The following is a 16,987-nucleotide window of genomic DNA, read 5'->3' on the forward strand; positions in this document are numbered from 1 at the left end:
GGAAAATGAATTTAGTCCAGGAAGGAGATTGCATATACAACACTCATGCGACCCCATCATATAAAATTACTCTAGTATATGAGATCCATAACAAATAGAACTAGCTGGGGAAATTCACCACACACAAAGAATGGACACAGGTTTATTTGACGCATGGAGGGTGTCACGGAGTTGCTGAGAGGAATGAATTGGCAAACGCTTGAAGACAGATACAAACTTTTCAAAGAGGTCTTACACAGAAAGTTCGTAGAACTAACATTAAGTGATAAATGTTTAACTTACTGCAACTCCCTACATATCGCTCCTACAGGTATGGCGAGTACATGATTAGATTAGTTGCATCGGACACAGAGGCATTTAAGCAGTCATTCTTCCTGCGCTTCATAGGCTTTTAATAACAGGTACAATAAGAAGTATCCTTTGCCATGCATGTCATAGTGATTTACAAAGTATTTATGTATATTTCTATGTAGACATACGTGTAGGTTATGGAGACACATTCACTTCCGTATAATGCGGCCAGCGTATATGAATGATATGTGGAGTATCCGGATACCAGTCTCGATACCATCAGGGATTTACCCTGGAGTGGATCGAGCTGCATTCACACTCGTGATACCATTACAAGAGCTGCTCGAGCGAGAAGTGGTGCACCCTCGGTCTAGGAAACTGAGAACGGAAGCGGAGAATAACTCGGTGGCCAGTCTACTATGGATGGCCCGGAGCTAATTTGTGGAGTCGTAGTGTCACACAGCGATGAGGACTACTGACGTCCGGAAGTAATCTCTTCCACGACTTTCCGCGAAGGAAAAACATTTGTTCACAAATTAAAGTGGAATAATTTTGTTTTCTAACTCTATACCTTTGACATCATGTTTGGTGAAAAAACAAATATATGGTTGGATCCAGGGAGTCACCTTGATGTCGACCTGTCGATGTGTCAGTCACTACCAAATGGCATCACCTGGAAGCGGTAAGGAAGGTCATACGGTCTCCATACCACTCTCCCAGCCGACATCAGCATTCGAGACCTGGGAATCGCCGCTTCGCATTCAAGTAGGCTGACAGGCCGAGGTCAAGCGCATGCCTCTCTCCCGTAAAGGAAAAACTCCTTTCAGGTCAGGGAATTTGAATCAGGTCTTTGGCGTTGCAGCCAGCCACGCTGGCCTCTCAGCTACGGAGGCGGACATGGCTACTAACTACAACAGGAAATCGTTTGTTTTGTCACTTCATGTGAATGCGTGTGGCGAATCTAATTATTCAATGAAGGGAATCCTTCGTTACTATATGCCTGGTGAATTAGCGCAAGAACATACAACTTTTGGCAGTTGCGCAGAACTGAAAAAATTGGACAACTCACTAAATGGCGTTGTTGGGGACAGACCAGAATGCTTTGTTCTCCTACTTTTCTGCCTCACACAGAATAACATTTTTCCTACGTAAAGTGTGTTACATCCGGAATGTATGTGCCTTGATTAGGTAACTTATGATAGCATTTAGAGTTAATCGAACTGTTTCTGTTATGGATGGAAACTGGCATGCAGCTAGTTCCTTCCGAAATGCCAAACTGTTCACAGAAAAACATATGTGTAACCATATTAAATTTTTTGGATGTATTGAACAATGGATAACAGAGTCACAATCATAGAAATAAGTAAAGATAACTCACCGGATTAGCCATTCAAATAAATACATTTTAATCTGAAACAGTAATAGGTCTTGATCGCAAATTTTTATTAAAAATTAGAAGTCATCTATCAATGGTAAGCAGTTTCCACCGTATCTAGACCGTCATCAGGCCATGTTCCTAGAATGAAAAGGAAATATATACATTATTCCTCTCCACTGGCGCTAATCATCGAGAGTTACACACAGCCGTATTCACGGCAACAGCTGGCGCCTGTACACTTATCTTTGCTTCAACACCTCAGTTTAAATTTTCACATAGTAATCGTACATGGCAGTTTAACGTTCTCACAAACGTGCATGCACAACTAGTACAATTAACTGTACTGGTTGTTCATGCACGTTTGTTATTACTTTTTGCAAATGTAAAGTAATAGCTGCTATGAAACTTCCTGGCAGATTGAAACTGTGTGCCCGACCAAGACTCGAACTCGGGACCTTTGCCTTTCGCGGGCAAGTGCTCTACCATCTCAGCTACCGAAGGACGACTCAGACCCGGTACTCACAGCTTTAGTTCTGCCAGTATCTCGTCTCCTACCTTCCAAACTTTTCAGAAGCCCTCCTGCGAACCTGTGAGCTTTACTTCTGCCAGTATCTCGTCTCCTACAACTTTACAGAAGCCCTCCTGCAAACCTATGAGTACCGCGTGTGAGTCGTGCTTCGGTAGCTCAGATGGTACAGCACTTGCCCGCGAAAAGCAAAGGTCCCGAGTTCAGGTCTCGGTCGGGTACACAGTTTTAATCTGCCAGGAAGTTTCATATCAGCGCACACTCCGCTGCAGAGTGAAAATCTCATTCTGGAATAGCTACTATGGTCAACTTCCGTTAAGTATAATCGTTCATATACTACTTTATTTGTATCTAGGTTCATATTTTAAATTTTTATATACGTTGTCGTCATCTGTTAAGACATATTGGCTGCCGACAAGGTCATGCAGTGGGCGAGGGGCAAAGCTCTTCCTTTACAACGCGTAGCATTTGACTCTACTTAGCAACTGCCGGAGGTGTCTTCCGACACTTGTCAGTGCTACCCTCCCCACCTAATAGCAAAAGAAAAACTTTATTTTATATTATGCTGTATCCATATTTTATTATGTAGATAAAAGTATAATATTGGTATGTATTACTGCATAAGAATGAATTTTATTTTTGCATTCGATTGAGACGGTTTGATGATGAGCTAGATGTGATCGAAGCCGGTTACCAGTGACATATGATTTTTCATTTTTAATAAAAAATTTCGATAAACACTGTTTACTGTTTCACATTTTCTACTGCACACCTGATTTTTCTAATGATATTTTCCAAAAAATATCAGAGACATTTTAATTTTTAATTCGTGTTTTGCAACAAAAATTAAAATGTAATTTTGAATTACGCGATTCTTAAATGTGATAACGTTGTAAACAAGTTACAGAGTCCCCCAAACCTAGTATGCAGTATGGGATGAGAGAAGGAGGAAGACCTGGTATTAGAAGTCTACTGCAATAGAACTGGCGAATGCTGTTAGATTGCATGTAAGGTCAAAAAAGTCGGAAAAGTCGGCACATGGCAAGAGACTTTTGCAGTAAATGATACTCGACGTTAACGATTCAAACTTGAAAAATTGCTAGAAAGGATGGGTGATGATAATGAAAATTCAGATGGGCCGAGTAAAACAGGTGCTCAAAATTACTGGAGAGGTAACTTTTTTTTCTTTTGCTACGCAGTGAGCGCCAACAAATCGGAGCGAGGCACGGCGGAAGCGTGGGTGCACGCCTGCACTCGGGCCTAATTGGCGCCGTTAATTGCCGGAAAGGCTTGGCGGCGGGAGAGGGTGGGGGCAGGAGGGACGGGCGGAATGGCGTGAGCATGATGAGGTCCGCACCGAATTCGCAACTGCCGCAGGTGCGGGGTCGCTCTTTGCCACGGAGCCGCCACATGTCCACCTGAAATACGGCAGGCGAAAGCTGTGTACGCAGCCGCTGCAGCCTGCATAGCACTGTGCTGTTTCTTTCCAGTTCTTATAATTCTGAGGGTAAGGTTCTCCACGGCTCGTAGCCACATATGTCCCACTGGAATCCCGTGACGAAGTAGCACCTCTCCCGCTAATCTTTTTATGCCCATCATTAATTCAACTTAGTAAGCGACCCAAACCGAGTAAAAAAAAAACAAAAAAAAAGAAGACGGAGGACAAGTTTAAATTTCTTACCCCAAAAAGTTATCGCAGACCTTACTTAGTATTTGACCAAAATTTCATCTTGATATCTTCACCCATTCCGAACAAAAAGGGGCCTTAACGAAAAGACAGTCAAACGGACAACAAATTGCAAAAACAAAAACAAAATTATTGTGATGTAAATAGAAATCAACGGTTTTGGGCTATTTTCCTTTATTTGTATTGTTAAATCTCGTTTGCTATATTTGATGATGCAGCAACCGGAAGTGCCGAGTAGTTTTTGATGAACGTATTTGCGAGTATCAAAACATGTGACAGACTGCCGAAACTTTTGGCTGCATGCGCATAGAAGCTTAAATTTTTTACACAGTCGAGGAACTGCAGACCTTAGTATTTGTCACAAATTTCACTTTGCCATCCCCACCATTTCCTGGTAGAAAGTGGTCCTAACAATCGGTCAGACAGACAGAAAGAGGGTCAGCAAAGTCACTCTACAAGGGTCCCGTCGTTACTGACGACATACGCACGGAACCCTAAAAATTTGTCGAACGAGAGATTTGTAACCGACTCCTTCGCGAGTGAGGTGTATTCCCTAAGGAGTTTTCCGATAAACTGTAGTCTGGCATCTCCCTTCCCGACGACTTGGTTAATGGTGCCGAGCCTATCAGGTTGTTTCGGAGACATACTCTTAGATATTAGACGGTTGTGACTGATTACAGAGATTTGTCAGTGACCTAGTAGTGAAATCATATCGGTTATTTTCCTCTATTTACGACCATTAAACTATATTTATTTGTGTTCAGGACCAGATACTAGTCTTTGAACCGAGCGCTGATGAACTACAACTCTTCTTTTACTTTTTAACAATTTAATAACAACCGTCCAGCGAATAGCCTCAGAGACTTAGAGCAGTATCTATTAGGTGGTTTTTATGTACCAGTATCGCTGAAAAGCGAATTTACTTTCAAAACTTTTTCTTAAGAATTTACTTTATTTACTAGCCATTCATGAAATACATTAACATATTTAATCACACTATGTGAGCGTGGAAGTAGTTGCCAGGGAGTAACTGATGAAACCAAAATCAAATTGCTTTTAACAAATGGGAATTTTCTTTCTAAAAGATAAAAAAAAAACAGATTTAAAATTGTAAGCAAAAAGCACCCTCTAAATATTAGGTTACAATTTATTCAGAGGTAGAAAAAAACAAATTGTTGAGTGTATGAGCTTTCGGGCTGAGAACCTTGCCGCTCCCTTTTGACACGGCAGCAGTCACGACCGCTCACAACAACCTCTGAAAGACTACACAGGTGCAAATCTGCAACACACCACATTACCTTAAGTAAAGTTTTAACAATTCACACAACCACACAAACAATGCAAGCCGTAGGAGGAATAGAAACGGTACGAAACACTAAAATTAAAATATTAACTTTCCATCGACGGTGCAACTTGATTTTGGCTTCTAAGAAAAGTGGAAAGGTGGAAACTTTATATACTAAAATGACCATTTCAATAAAAGCCCATGAAATGCAATCTTACATCAAATTATGCAAAGTTGGCCAAGAATGCTCCACAGTACACAAATACCGCCTCTCAAGATGACAGGCAAGATAAAAACATATTTCAGGAATTAGGCCGGTACACCCCGAGCAATAAATTCGTTAACACACCGAATCCGGCAAACATGACAGAGGCAGCTATTAACTTACGGCAGACTGATAGGCCGATTACCGAACCACCTGAACCGCAGGTTGATCTTACCCGCCCCTACTCCACAAGGGAAAAACGGACCACCCAACTTATAAATAACCACCTTCCCGCGGGTGGGCAAACGGAGAACAATGGTCGGACGACCCCAAAACAAAGCCGCTGGAGACCTCACCAAGAAAACAAATATAATATAACAAGTAAATGAAATAAAATATTGCCAATCATTTAACTTCTAATAACCTGAGGTTTCTGGCGAAGACCTGGCTCAGCACCCCCAAGTCGCTCTCCAGAACCGTCCGCTGCCAGCCGCTTCAACGGACGCAGGAAGACGCGCCGATCTCCCGTCTCACGGCGTCGCAGCACGCACCGGCCAGACCGATGTCTTGAGTTGACTCCTGTTGCTCTCGTATCGGCCGCGAAGCCACTACCCCTCGCTATACGGCGCGACCCACTGGACTCACGTGGCGACCTCACATGCGCCGATGCTCAAGACGGGCAAGTCATCTTGTGTCACAGTGCCCGACCGACCAACCGATCGACCCAACCGCCAATGACCGTTGCCTGAGCAACACGAGCAGATTGGCGGCCTAACGCGCAGACTAAGATGCAGGAACTAAGCCCCCGACCGGGCGACCACTCGTTGAGTTCTCTCACTGCCCCACAAAATCGGACGAGAGACAGACTAGCAAGCTGGGGACGAGAGACTGACCCCTGACTGACTCCAGACTCACCCAGACTGACCAACACTCGAGTTTGTTGTTCACTTATTGAATTTAGATTCCCGTCGAAGGGGGCGGCCTGGCAGTAGCTTTGTACGCTGCTCTGCAGCCTACAGACTTTTTGATACGTAATAAGAAGAGAAGAAACAGTAAAAGAAGGCGAGGAAACGGTGACTTAAATTGTAAAACGGCAGAAAATTGTGGGAACTTAAAACATAAAGCAGAGGGTCGGCAATGCTAATAAAATACACAGGAATCAGACAAGTAACATAGTAGACAGACAATGAAAAAAAACATGGTGACAGTCTGGTTGCTGTTCGCAAGAGATATAAAAATCGCACCCAGCGACAGTATGATGTCCGTTCGCTACACTTCCGAAAAGGCACACAACACTGAACACTCATTCTAAACGCTGCACGAAAATGTCGGCACAAAGATGACACACCCTATCCAAGGGCAGATGGGGGGGGGGGGGGGGGAATGGATCTGGACAGATGTGGGGGACACAAAACACAAAGAGGAAGGAGAGGAAAGACGAAAAGGGGGGAGAACCAAAGGAGGGAGAGGACTCATAAAGGAGGGACGTGCACAGCAGACGCATGAGGGAATGGGAGAAGGCGGAGGAGGGAAATGCAAAAGGAATCACAGGAGAAAAGGGGGGGCAGAGAAAGGGTAGGTACAGAAAAACGAGGATGGAAGGGAGGGAGAGGGAGCCCAGGAAAAGTACAGAGGAAAGGAGGGGGAGTGAGGATCAGAGTTGATAGGAGGGATAAATGGAGGGAGACAGGGCATCATCTGGAAGGGGGAGTCGATGTGAAGATGTGTCAGGGGGCGGGGATAGGAGAGGAGAGGAACAACCAATTGGTGAGGGGGATCAAGGTGGTGGGAGGTGTAGAGTTCGTAGATATGTTCGAGGAATAGGAGCAGATGGGGGAAAGGAATGAGGTCATAGAGGATGCGTATGGGGGATGGGAGGTGTATATGGAAGGTGAGGCAGACTGCATGATGCTATGATGCTCAAGGATCTGGAGGGACTTATAGAATTTGGGGGGGGGGGGGGGGGGAGGTAGTGTTTTAGAACGTCACTGTTTTTAGTTCATTGGGTGACAGATATTTTGAGAGGTGGTAGTACCCTCCGATACAAAGAAAAAATTACAGTAAACATTGGCTCTAAAATGCATTCCTTAACAGCTATGAGCACTTGTTCTACATAAGAGACCTGTTTCACGGCAGCGAAAGTGAGGAAGTGCTCTTAGGGGATGCCTTTCAGGGTCCATGTTAATTGGGTTTCATTTTTCTTCTTTTGGTGAGTATTACCACCTCTCAAAATATTCGAGACTTTTATTTAAAACACGAAGGCCATGTCTATTTCAATACCATAAGACGGTAACGAATAGAAGGAAGACCGATGGTGGATTGATGATTGACACAGCGACAGCTGCTTGATCCTGGAAGTAGATAAATGTAACGTGTTGTGGACATATAGGCGAAGCGACCCTGCATTGCGTGATTTTACTGTTGGGGATTAAAAGAAGGAAGAAACAGGTCCTAGTGAACGATACAGACTGGTTATAGGTCCAGCATAGGCTGTAATCAGCATATGACAGCGAAATTGGGTAGATACGCCAGTACATTATTACGCAACCGATTTACGCCGAAAAATAAAAAAAAATTAAAAAAAATAGTTCCAGTTCTGGTCACCAGGTGAAGGTCTGGCGCTGTGAAACCAAGAAAGACATGTGGAGATTGTTCCGTGTGTAATCAATTAGAAACGGGACTTGGGCAGAAAAGATCAAACAAGTGGGGAAGGCTTAATTTTATTAGTAAGCAGTGCTTACACAATTTGTTCAATATGAGCACCGGTTCCGTCGGCGGGAAACGAAGTGGTCGACTATCACTTGCAACAATTCTGAGTAACATGTTCCTGTATACTGGCCTAGGGATGAGGTAGAGACCGAACGTGTCCTTCATAAACAGTTCTTTAATATATACCCGGAGCCAAAAAAGATATGAATTCAGATCACGTGACGTTGCAGGCCGTGCAATTGGAAAACCTCTGGAGACAACACGTTCGTGTAAGACAACATTAAGCAAATCTTTCACTGGGCGAGCGACAGGAAGTGTTGCTTCATCTTGCATGAAAAAATGGTTTCCACACAGTTGTCTTCTTCCAAACCAGGCACCACATGCTGCAAAAGGGGGTCCCGATAACGTGTAGACGTCGCGGTAGACCTAACCAGCTCTCTGGGTGTGTTATCTTTGACGGAAAACGGTCAAAGAATAAAGAGACTTGTGAATGCACAACACACAGTCACATACGGTGTGTGCAATGGCTTTTCGTGGACAACAGGTGGTTTGACAGTAAGCTAAATTTGGCAGTTATGTGTGTTCACTGCACTCTGTAATGTAAAATGTGCCCCTCACTTCATAGAATATTTTCCGGCAACATCTCATCAACTTTGATCTGTGCTAGAACATTGCTGCTGATCGTGAGATTTCGGTTGTTGCACCATGTGGATCTTGATCTGCCTCCATAAACTTTCCCGGCGTTATAATTTGTTGTATTCATGTATCTAGAACATATAGTCATCTGGACAGAATATTCCGGTTGTCCACTTGGCGGCCATCTTCAGGTGCGCCGGAAGTTCCGGCGATATAGTGCGAAGGCCTACTCGCCTGAAGATGGCGATCAGGTGGACCGCCGGAATATTGTGTCCAGATGACGATATTCTATGTTCCGGCTGGAAACCCGACATGAATACAACCATATGGATCTTGTACGGGTACCAGTATAATATAGACTGCAAGACTTCCCGTACTATTGACCATGAGATGGACTCTCGTGACACTATCATTACCAATGGTAAGTGCTGAGTGGTCAGTGATAGCAACAGCAACCTCATCAATAACTTATTCCGTGACAGGACGGTACTATTCCACGTTCCGCACCAAGCTCACCCGTGTTTTCGAATATATTTATCAACTTTTTAAAAGCATTTAATGACATCGGGCCCCTCCTCAGACCTGGTGCGACCTCAATGTTGAATGACCACATAAAATTTATGGTAGGAAGATAAAATGCCACGGCGAGACTCACTGATAGAGTATTGAGAAGAAACGAATTTGATTGTTACCTGACTACAGTGGATGATCTGCCACAATCGATTTATCCCTGTTGTCCAGTGGAACACCACATTCGTTCCATTGATACTGTAACTTTGCAAAGATGTACAGAGAGGCCACAGAAATTCCAAAGCACACAAACAGCTGTAGCAGAAAAGATGAACTTGTGAGTCTTCGTGGTAAATAAAACAAAGAGCCAACTCCTCTGCAATTAAGACTCCATAACTAACGTCTGCAAGACCCCGTTATCTTAAGCAGTGGGCTGACGTCGTCACGGCACGACAGTTCCGCGGTTTCGGATCAGTCGTAGGAGCTGCTGTCCTGTTTCAATATGCTACTAGCAACTATGTCTTTATACTCTTTGCTGATTTATCCAGAATTAAGACACAAGCAGTGAAGCACGTGAACATATTTTAGGAAATGAATTTATGTCCGGATTATGAAAGAAATAAAGGAAATAATTAAGGTGTCTTTGCATCAACTCACGGTTCTAGGCACTACAGTCTGGAACCGCGTGACTGCTACGATCGCAGGTTCGAGTCCTGCCTCGAGCATGGATGTGTGTGTTGTCCCTGGGTTGTTTAGGTTTCAGTAGTTCTAAGTTCTAGGGGACTGATGACCAAAGAAGTTAAGTCCCACAGTGCTCAGAGCCATTTAAACCATTTGTACTGTCATGTCACATTACTAAACCCATCTTCATCTATTCCCTGTTCCGTTTTTATAATGCTGTTTCAAAGTTCCATCCCTGCAAGCAATGTAAATCCTTCCTGATACGACCTTGCATACGGTAACACACAATACGATGGGAATACAGGAGGACGGCGTAGGTGTCTTCAATTAGAGAGGTTATCAACAATGAGAAGTAAAACGATTTTTAGTAATTATGAAGAAATATTCAACTTAAATGAGACTTCTTCCAGTGAAATGTCTAACTCAACTAAAGGTTTGTAATTAAAAAAGTCCTCTGAAATGTCACAGAATCTCTGAGTGATGCCTACTAAGCCTGAGTCTTGGAGACGATGGACGAACATTGCAGCTTGTGGACTCGGCAGTAACTGGAGATCGTACACGACACGGAGCATTGAAGAGAACTGTCCGCCATATCTCAGTGCTCCGGTGTTTAACGATGCATCAATCAATCGCTATCCACACACGTGATGCCCATGGGTTTTCAGTTGTGGTCCCTGCTCTATACAGTTCGTACAGCCAGCCCATACATTTGCCGCGCTCCTATGTTTCGACTGCGGCTTATCGACTGTGATGTTGTACTCTCTGGAGTCGTGAACATTGCCACTACACAATAGAGTCGTCATAAGAACTTTTTGAAGAATGTCATAACTCTTGTGCTAGATTACAATGGTGAAATGATTGGTACCATGGCTGTTAGACCGTCCAGACTTCGATCGCGCGCTGTGTCGTCACAACTTTTTTTAAAATATAAACAGCCGTTTCCTGCTATCATTTCAAGAGTGAACTGGTGGCCTACTGTGTAAAAAACAGATTCTTCATCCGTCTGTCGATCGCTGTTCTTACTGTTTCAGATTGACCGATTTCGAGCTGTGTCTCTCAACTTCAGATCTGTTAAACAGTTTAAAAAATTAATGATAACTTGGTTGTAATCCTGTTTTTAAAAGATTACATATATAAAAATTTTTCTATCTAATTACAAAAAAAAATTGTTTAATGTACCATTTATTGTAATTAGAGACTAACCAGTCTTACCGGTAATGTCAGTTTCACTGTCAAATGATTAAGTCAGAGTACTATGCCTTCGATTTATTTTAAGCTTTTAAATCGGTTTAGTCTAAGCAACCTGTTACAATTATGTACAGTTTTGATAAATTGCATGTAGAGGTTTCAAGAGAAGTTAATGAAATTAGATTCTCATCTTCATAGAAAGATATGTAGATTATAGTAGGTACGGGAGAAACCGACCTGTTAAAACCGATTCATGTACTTTATTTCTGAATAACCGATATTTTTCGGTGTTTGCTTGGTCAGTTATAGCAGGTCTTTTTATTATATTACTAATAATCGCGTAGAGAAACCGACATATCACTCATAGCAGCTACGTTAAAATTTTTAGTTTTTAAATAAACTTTTTTAAGGAATGAGTAGTTTTTATTCATAAAATTTCCGTTTCTTTGAGATACTGCATTTTTACAGAAAAGGAGAAAAACAATCAGAGCTAGTTTAACAACAATGTCAACAGAAACGAACAACAAACCCATGGCATAAAAACTGGTACAGGATTGCCGAGACAGTAATGGTTCAAATGGCTCTGAGCACTGTGAGACTTAACATCTGAGGTCATCAGTCTCCTAGAACTTAGAACTACTTAAACCTAAATAACATGCATGCCCGAGGCAGGATTCGAAGCTGCGACCGTAGCGGTAGAGCGGTTCCAGACTGAAGCGCCTAGAACCGCTCGGCCACATCGACCGGCAGACAATAATGTGCCTGTTAGCATGTGGCATAGACAATTAGATGGTACGCGTGTACATACAGCGTGAAAAACTTTCTCACCTGGTCTGTATGATAGTTTCTCACTATCGTCATCGGACATCAGTTGTGTTACAGAATAGCGGCGTGCTAATCGGGAAGTATTTTACGACGTGTAACACAATAGTCATTTCGCTTTGAATATTAAAAGCTGGATGAACCACAACCAACTTTCGACATAATACACCGACAAACGTAAAAATTAACATTTGATTCGTAGTTTACAATAAAAACAGAAACAGCTGACCTGTTGTGTGTGTCTACATAACGTGTCATTATGTGCTTGTAGCCCTTCAAAATCGACACATTAATACTAAAAATAGAGTTGTTCAGATTCCTTTTTCACCCCTTAGCACTGACTATTGCTAACGTTCAAATAATGGTATGAACTCCGGTTATAACACGATTTTTGACAGAGTTTCAAAAAAAATTATAAACAGTAGGAGATTTTAATAGTAGTCAACCATGTATCACTTCGAGAAACACAGCGAATACTGGAAGCACTAAGTTTTATTTTATTTGGATAATTAATTTAATATTTGGATTCTGTGTACCTTGATACTGAGTGACTCAATATTTTCAATCTTTATTCGATATTTACGTTTATTTCAGGAAATAGTAGGAATAAGAAACAAAGAATCTGTTACTTGATTAACCGGTTATCCCGAGCGATTTTAATAGACAGATTAAAATGGCGTCAAATAAAGCAATACAATTGAAAATCGGTTGTATTAGCGATAGATGACCGCTATCCATAAATTGTAGTATAAGAAGAAGACATTGTGTTTGGAAAAAGATTAAATATAAAAAATTAAATATAAATACGAATTTTACAAATTCAAATAAGGTGAATAACAGATCGGGTGAGAACTAATAGTATCCTAAAATTATGTAAGTTGAAATACTGATCATAATAATGCATTGTCTGATGAAAAATATCCGGACATCAAATAGTAGACGTTGATTTGAGATGTGCCTACATTTGGCCTTTATAACTGTTTGTGCTCTGCTGAGGAACATTTTCAACAAGACATCAGAACGTCTGTGGAGGAACGGCAGCCCTTCATAGCTCCGAGCCGAAACAACAAAAGATAGCAAAGTTGGATGCTGGGATCTGGAGCGAAGGCAACGTTCTTACTTATCCTATAGGTGTTCAAATGCGCCATTGTTCTGGATTACAGTCCATGTCTTGTGAGACTAAGTCGTTCGATCTGTCCGTCAGACGCGGACATTAAGCTCGGCGGACATCTTGGTGCATATCTAGAGAAGTAGTCTATGTGGCAGAGCCTGGTTTGACTCTCTCACCTCCTTCTATGCATAACGACGCAGACCCGACATTACATTTAAAAAGCACTCATCACACGACACAGGTACACACTTGAAACTTCTTAGCACATTGGAGAAATACAATAGCAAACCACCTCCACTAGTTGTTTGATTAGACTGCGTTGCAGATTTTGTGCATCTGCTCTCCTACAGTCATTCAGTGAGAATAAGACTACTTTGACTTTATAATACAATAACTCCTCACTTTCATGATTAATTTCGTTGCAACGTGTTCTAGTAAGACATGTATACTTACGGAAGCTGTTCTTGACTCTCAGTTCGTCAGACCGTTTAGTGACGGTGGCTGTTGCAGTGCCGCCCAGCATCGTGGACCGGGAGACGAGCACGGACATGGTGGTGCGCGAGGCGGCGAACGTGACGCTCACGTGCAAGGCTGTCGGCTACCCCGAGCCCTACGTCATGTGGCGGCGAGAGGACGGCGACGACATCAACTACAACGGCGACAGCGGTGAGTCCACGGCGGAGCGTCTCTCACAGTGCATGCCATGTGCGCAGAAATCCAAGTCAATACAGTCGGCTTGGCGTGGGCTCCACCTGTATCTTCTTGTTCTTGTTCTTCTTGTTGTTGTTGTTCTTCTAAGGAGTAACCGATTCGCCTGTTTCTCGCACAAAGGAAGCTGCTGTTGTTTCCTCGCCAATGATAAAACTTTTTTTGACGTCACATGAAATGTATTCGCAGTTCCGAATATGGACAGCCATCAGCTATACAGGGTGTAAATTTTAAGTTGACAAACCAGAATAACTCGAAAAATAAGCTTCTCACGAAAAAATGTGCAGAATGCAAAGTTGATTATTTTCGAGGGGGTGTTGAAATTAGCTCGACAGCCCCCTGGGGGTGGGGTGGGAGGCTACTTTAAAATTTAAAAACGTTTTCTCTTAAACATTTGTTTTTATTTTTGGTACTTGGCGCTGTAATTCAAGAAAATCCATGTTCTCTTTAAAGCGTGGAAAATCGTTAAGGGTGGGGTTTGAGAGAGAAGAATTGTAGTTATACAAATTTTGACCCAAATATTAATTTTTTCCGCAGATTCGGATAAGTTTTGTTCCTTTCGTTGTCGTGAGGCTACTCAACTTAAATTTATCAAACAAATCATCTGACTAGCTAACTAACTAACCAAACATCCTACGTACTAATGAATGAACTCACTCTTTATTTATCCGTAACCATTTTTCTCGCAAAAATGCGGACTGCAGCGCCAACTACCAATAATTAAAACAAATGTTTAAGACAAAGTGTACGTAGTTTTTTTATATTGAATCTGACTCTGCAGTAACAAAAATGGGGCGCCCCCCAGGGGGCTGGTGTGGCGGGCTAATTTCAGCACCAGCAGATGCCCCTCTCGAAAATAATCAATTTCGAATTCTCCACATTTTTCGTGTGAAGTTTATTTTTCGAGTTATTGTGGTGTCTCAACTTAAAATTTACGCCCTGTATAACTGAATGACAACAATGATACGTATTTCCGACCCTCGAACCTGGATATCCCGCTTATCGCCAGCGGTCGCCTTTTTTTTTTTTTGTCATCAGTCTACTGACTGGTTTGATGCGACCCGCCACGAATTCCTTTCCTGTGCTAACCTCTTCATCTCAGAGTAGCACTTGCAACCTACGTCCTCAATTATTTGCTTGACGTATTCCAATCTCTGTCTTCCTCTACAGTTTTTGCCCTCTACAGCTCCCTCTAGTACCATGGAAGTCATTCCCTCATGTCTTAGCAGATGTCTTATCATCCTGTCCCTTCTTCTTATCAGTGTTTTCCACATATTCATTTCCTCTCCGATTCTGCGTAGAACCTCCTCATTCCTTATCTTATCAGTCCACCTAATTTTCAACATTCGTCTATAGCACCACATCGCCTTACCATTATGTTACCCTAGCACGCCTTACGGCCAGGCCCAGGCTTCCGTAAGTTTTGAACCATGTGTCTACAACCTGCACTCGTACGTTCTTGATGCATATTCATGTACTGGGGAGACATTTTATTTGGAAGTCATTTGCCCGGTGCCGGCGGATAGATACGACATTGCAGCATCCGTGTTCTTCAGAAGTGTTGTTGTTGTTGTCTTCAGTCCTGAGACTTGTTTGACGCAGCTCTCCATGCTACTCTATCCTGTACAAGCTGCTTCATCTCCCAGTACCTACTGCATCCTACATCCTTCTGAATCTGCTTAGTGTACTCATCTCTCGGTCTCCATCTACGATTTTTACCCTCCACGCTGCCCTCCAATGCTAAATTTGTGATCCCTTGGTGCCTCAAAACATGTCCTACCAACCGATCCCTTCTTCTAGTCAAGTTGTGCCACAAACTTCTCTTCTCCCCAATCCTATTCAATACCTCCGCATTAGTTACGTGATCTATCCACCTTATCTTCAGTATTCTTCTGTAGCACCACATTTCGAAAGCTTCTATTCTCTTCTTGTCCAAACTAGTTATCGTCCATGTTTCACTTCCATACATGGCTACACTCCAAACAAATACTTTCAGAAACGACTTCCTGATACATAAATCTATATTCGATGTTAACAAATTTCTCTTCTTCAGAAACGCTTTCCTTGCCATTGCCAGTCTACATTTTATATCCTCTCTACTTCGACCATCATCAGTTATTTTACTTCCTAAATAGCAAAACTCCTTTACTACTTTAAGTGTCTCATTTCCTAATCTAATTCCCTCAGCATCACCCGATTTAATTTGACTACATTCCATTATCCTCGTTTTGCTTTTGTTAATGTTCATCTTATATCCTCCTTTCAAGACACTGTCCATTCCGTTCAACTGCACTTCCAAGTCCTTTGCCGTCTCTGACAGAATTACAATGTCATCGGCGAACCTCAAAGTTTTTACTTCGTCTCCATGAATTTTAATACCTACTCCAAATTTTTCTTTTGTTTCCTTTACTGCTTGCTCAATATACAGATTGAATAACATCGGGGAGAGGCTACAACCCTGTCTCACTCCTTTCCCAACCACTGCTTCCCTTTCATGCCCCTCGACTCTTATTACTGCCATCTGGTTTCTGTACAAATTATAAATAGCCTTTCGGTCCCTGTATTTTACCCCTGCCACCTTTAGAATTTGAAAAAGAGTATTCCAATCAACATTGTCAAAAGCTTTCTCTAAGTCTACAAATGCTAGAAACGTAGGTTTGCCTTTTCTTAATCTTTCTTCTAAGATAAGTCGTAAGGTCAGTATTGCCTCACGTGTTCCAACATTTCGACGGAATCCAAACTGATCCTCCCCGAGGTCTGCATCTACCAGTTTTTCCATTCGTCTGTAAAGAATTCGCGTTAGTATTTTGCAGACGTGGCTTATTAAACTGATAGTTCGGTAATTTTCACATCTGTCAGCACCTGCTTTCTTTGGGATTGGAATTATTATATTCTTCTTGAAGTCTGAGGGTATTTCGCCTGTCTCATACATCTTGCTCACCAGCTGGTAGAGTTTTGTGCTGACTGGCTCTCCCAAGGCCGTCAGTAGTTCTAATGGAATGTTGTCTACTCCGGGGGCCTTGTTTCGACTCAGGTCTTTCAGTGCTCTGTCAAACTCTTCACGCAGTATCGTATCTCCCATTTCGTCTTCATCTACATCCTCTTCTATTTCCATAATATTGTCCTCAAGTACATCGCCCTTGTATAAACCTTCTATATACTCCTTCCACCTTTCTGCCTTCCCTTCTTTGCTTAGAACTGGGCTGCCATCTGAGCTCTTGATATTCATACACGTGGTTCTCTTCTCTCC

The 16,987-nt window shown here is 42.4% G+C and overlaps 1 protein-coding gene across 4 annotated transcripts in view; it reads left to right on the forward strand.

Moving 5' to 3' along the window:
* LOC126276318 (lachesin) overlaps window positions 1–16,987 on the forward strand; it is a 1,594,347-nt gene that overhangs the window by 1,189,124 nt on the left and 388,236 nt on the right. For all 4 annotated transcript variants that reach the window (XM_049977266.1, XM_049977267.1, XM_049977269.1 and 1 more), the window contains exon 6: window positions 13,540–13,695. In XM_049977266.1, coding sequence (XP_049833223.1) covers window positions 13,540–13,695 — 156 coding nt within the window. The remainder of the gene's footprint in view (window positions 1–13,539; window positions 13,696–16,987) is intronic.

Source organism: Schistocerca gregaria, chromosome 1 (genome assembly GCF_023897955.1).
Source record: "Schistocerca gregaria isolate iqSchGreg1 chromosome 1, iqSchGreg1.2, whole genome shotgun sequence".
Lineage (NCBI taxonomy): Eukaryota > Metazoa > Arthropoda > Insecta > Orthoptera > Acrididae > Schistocerca > Schistocerca gregaria.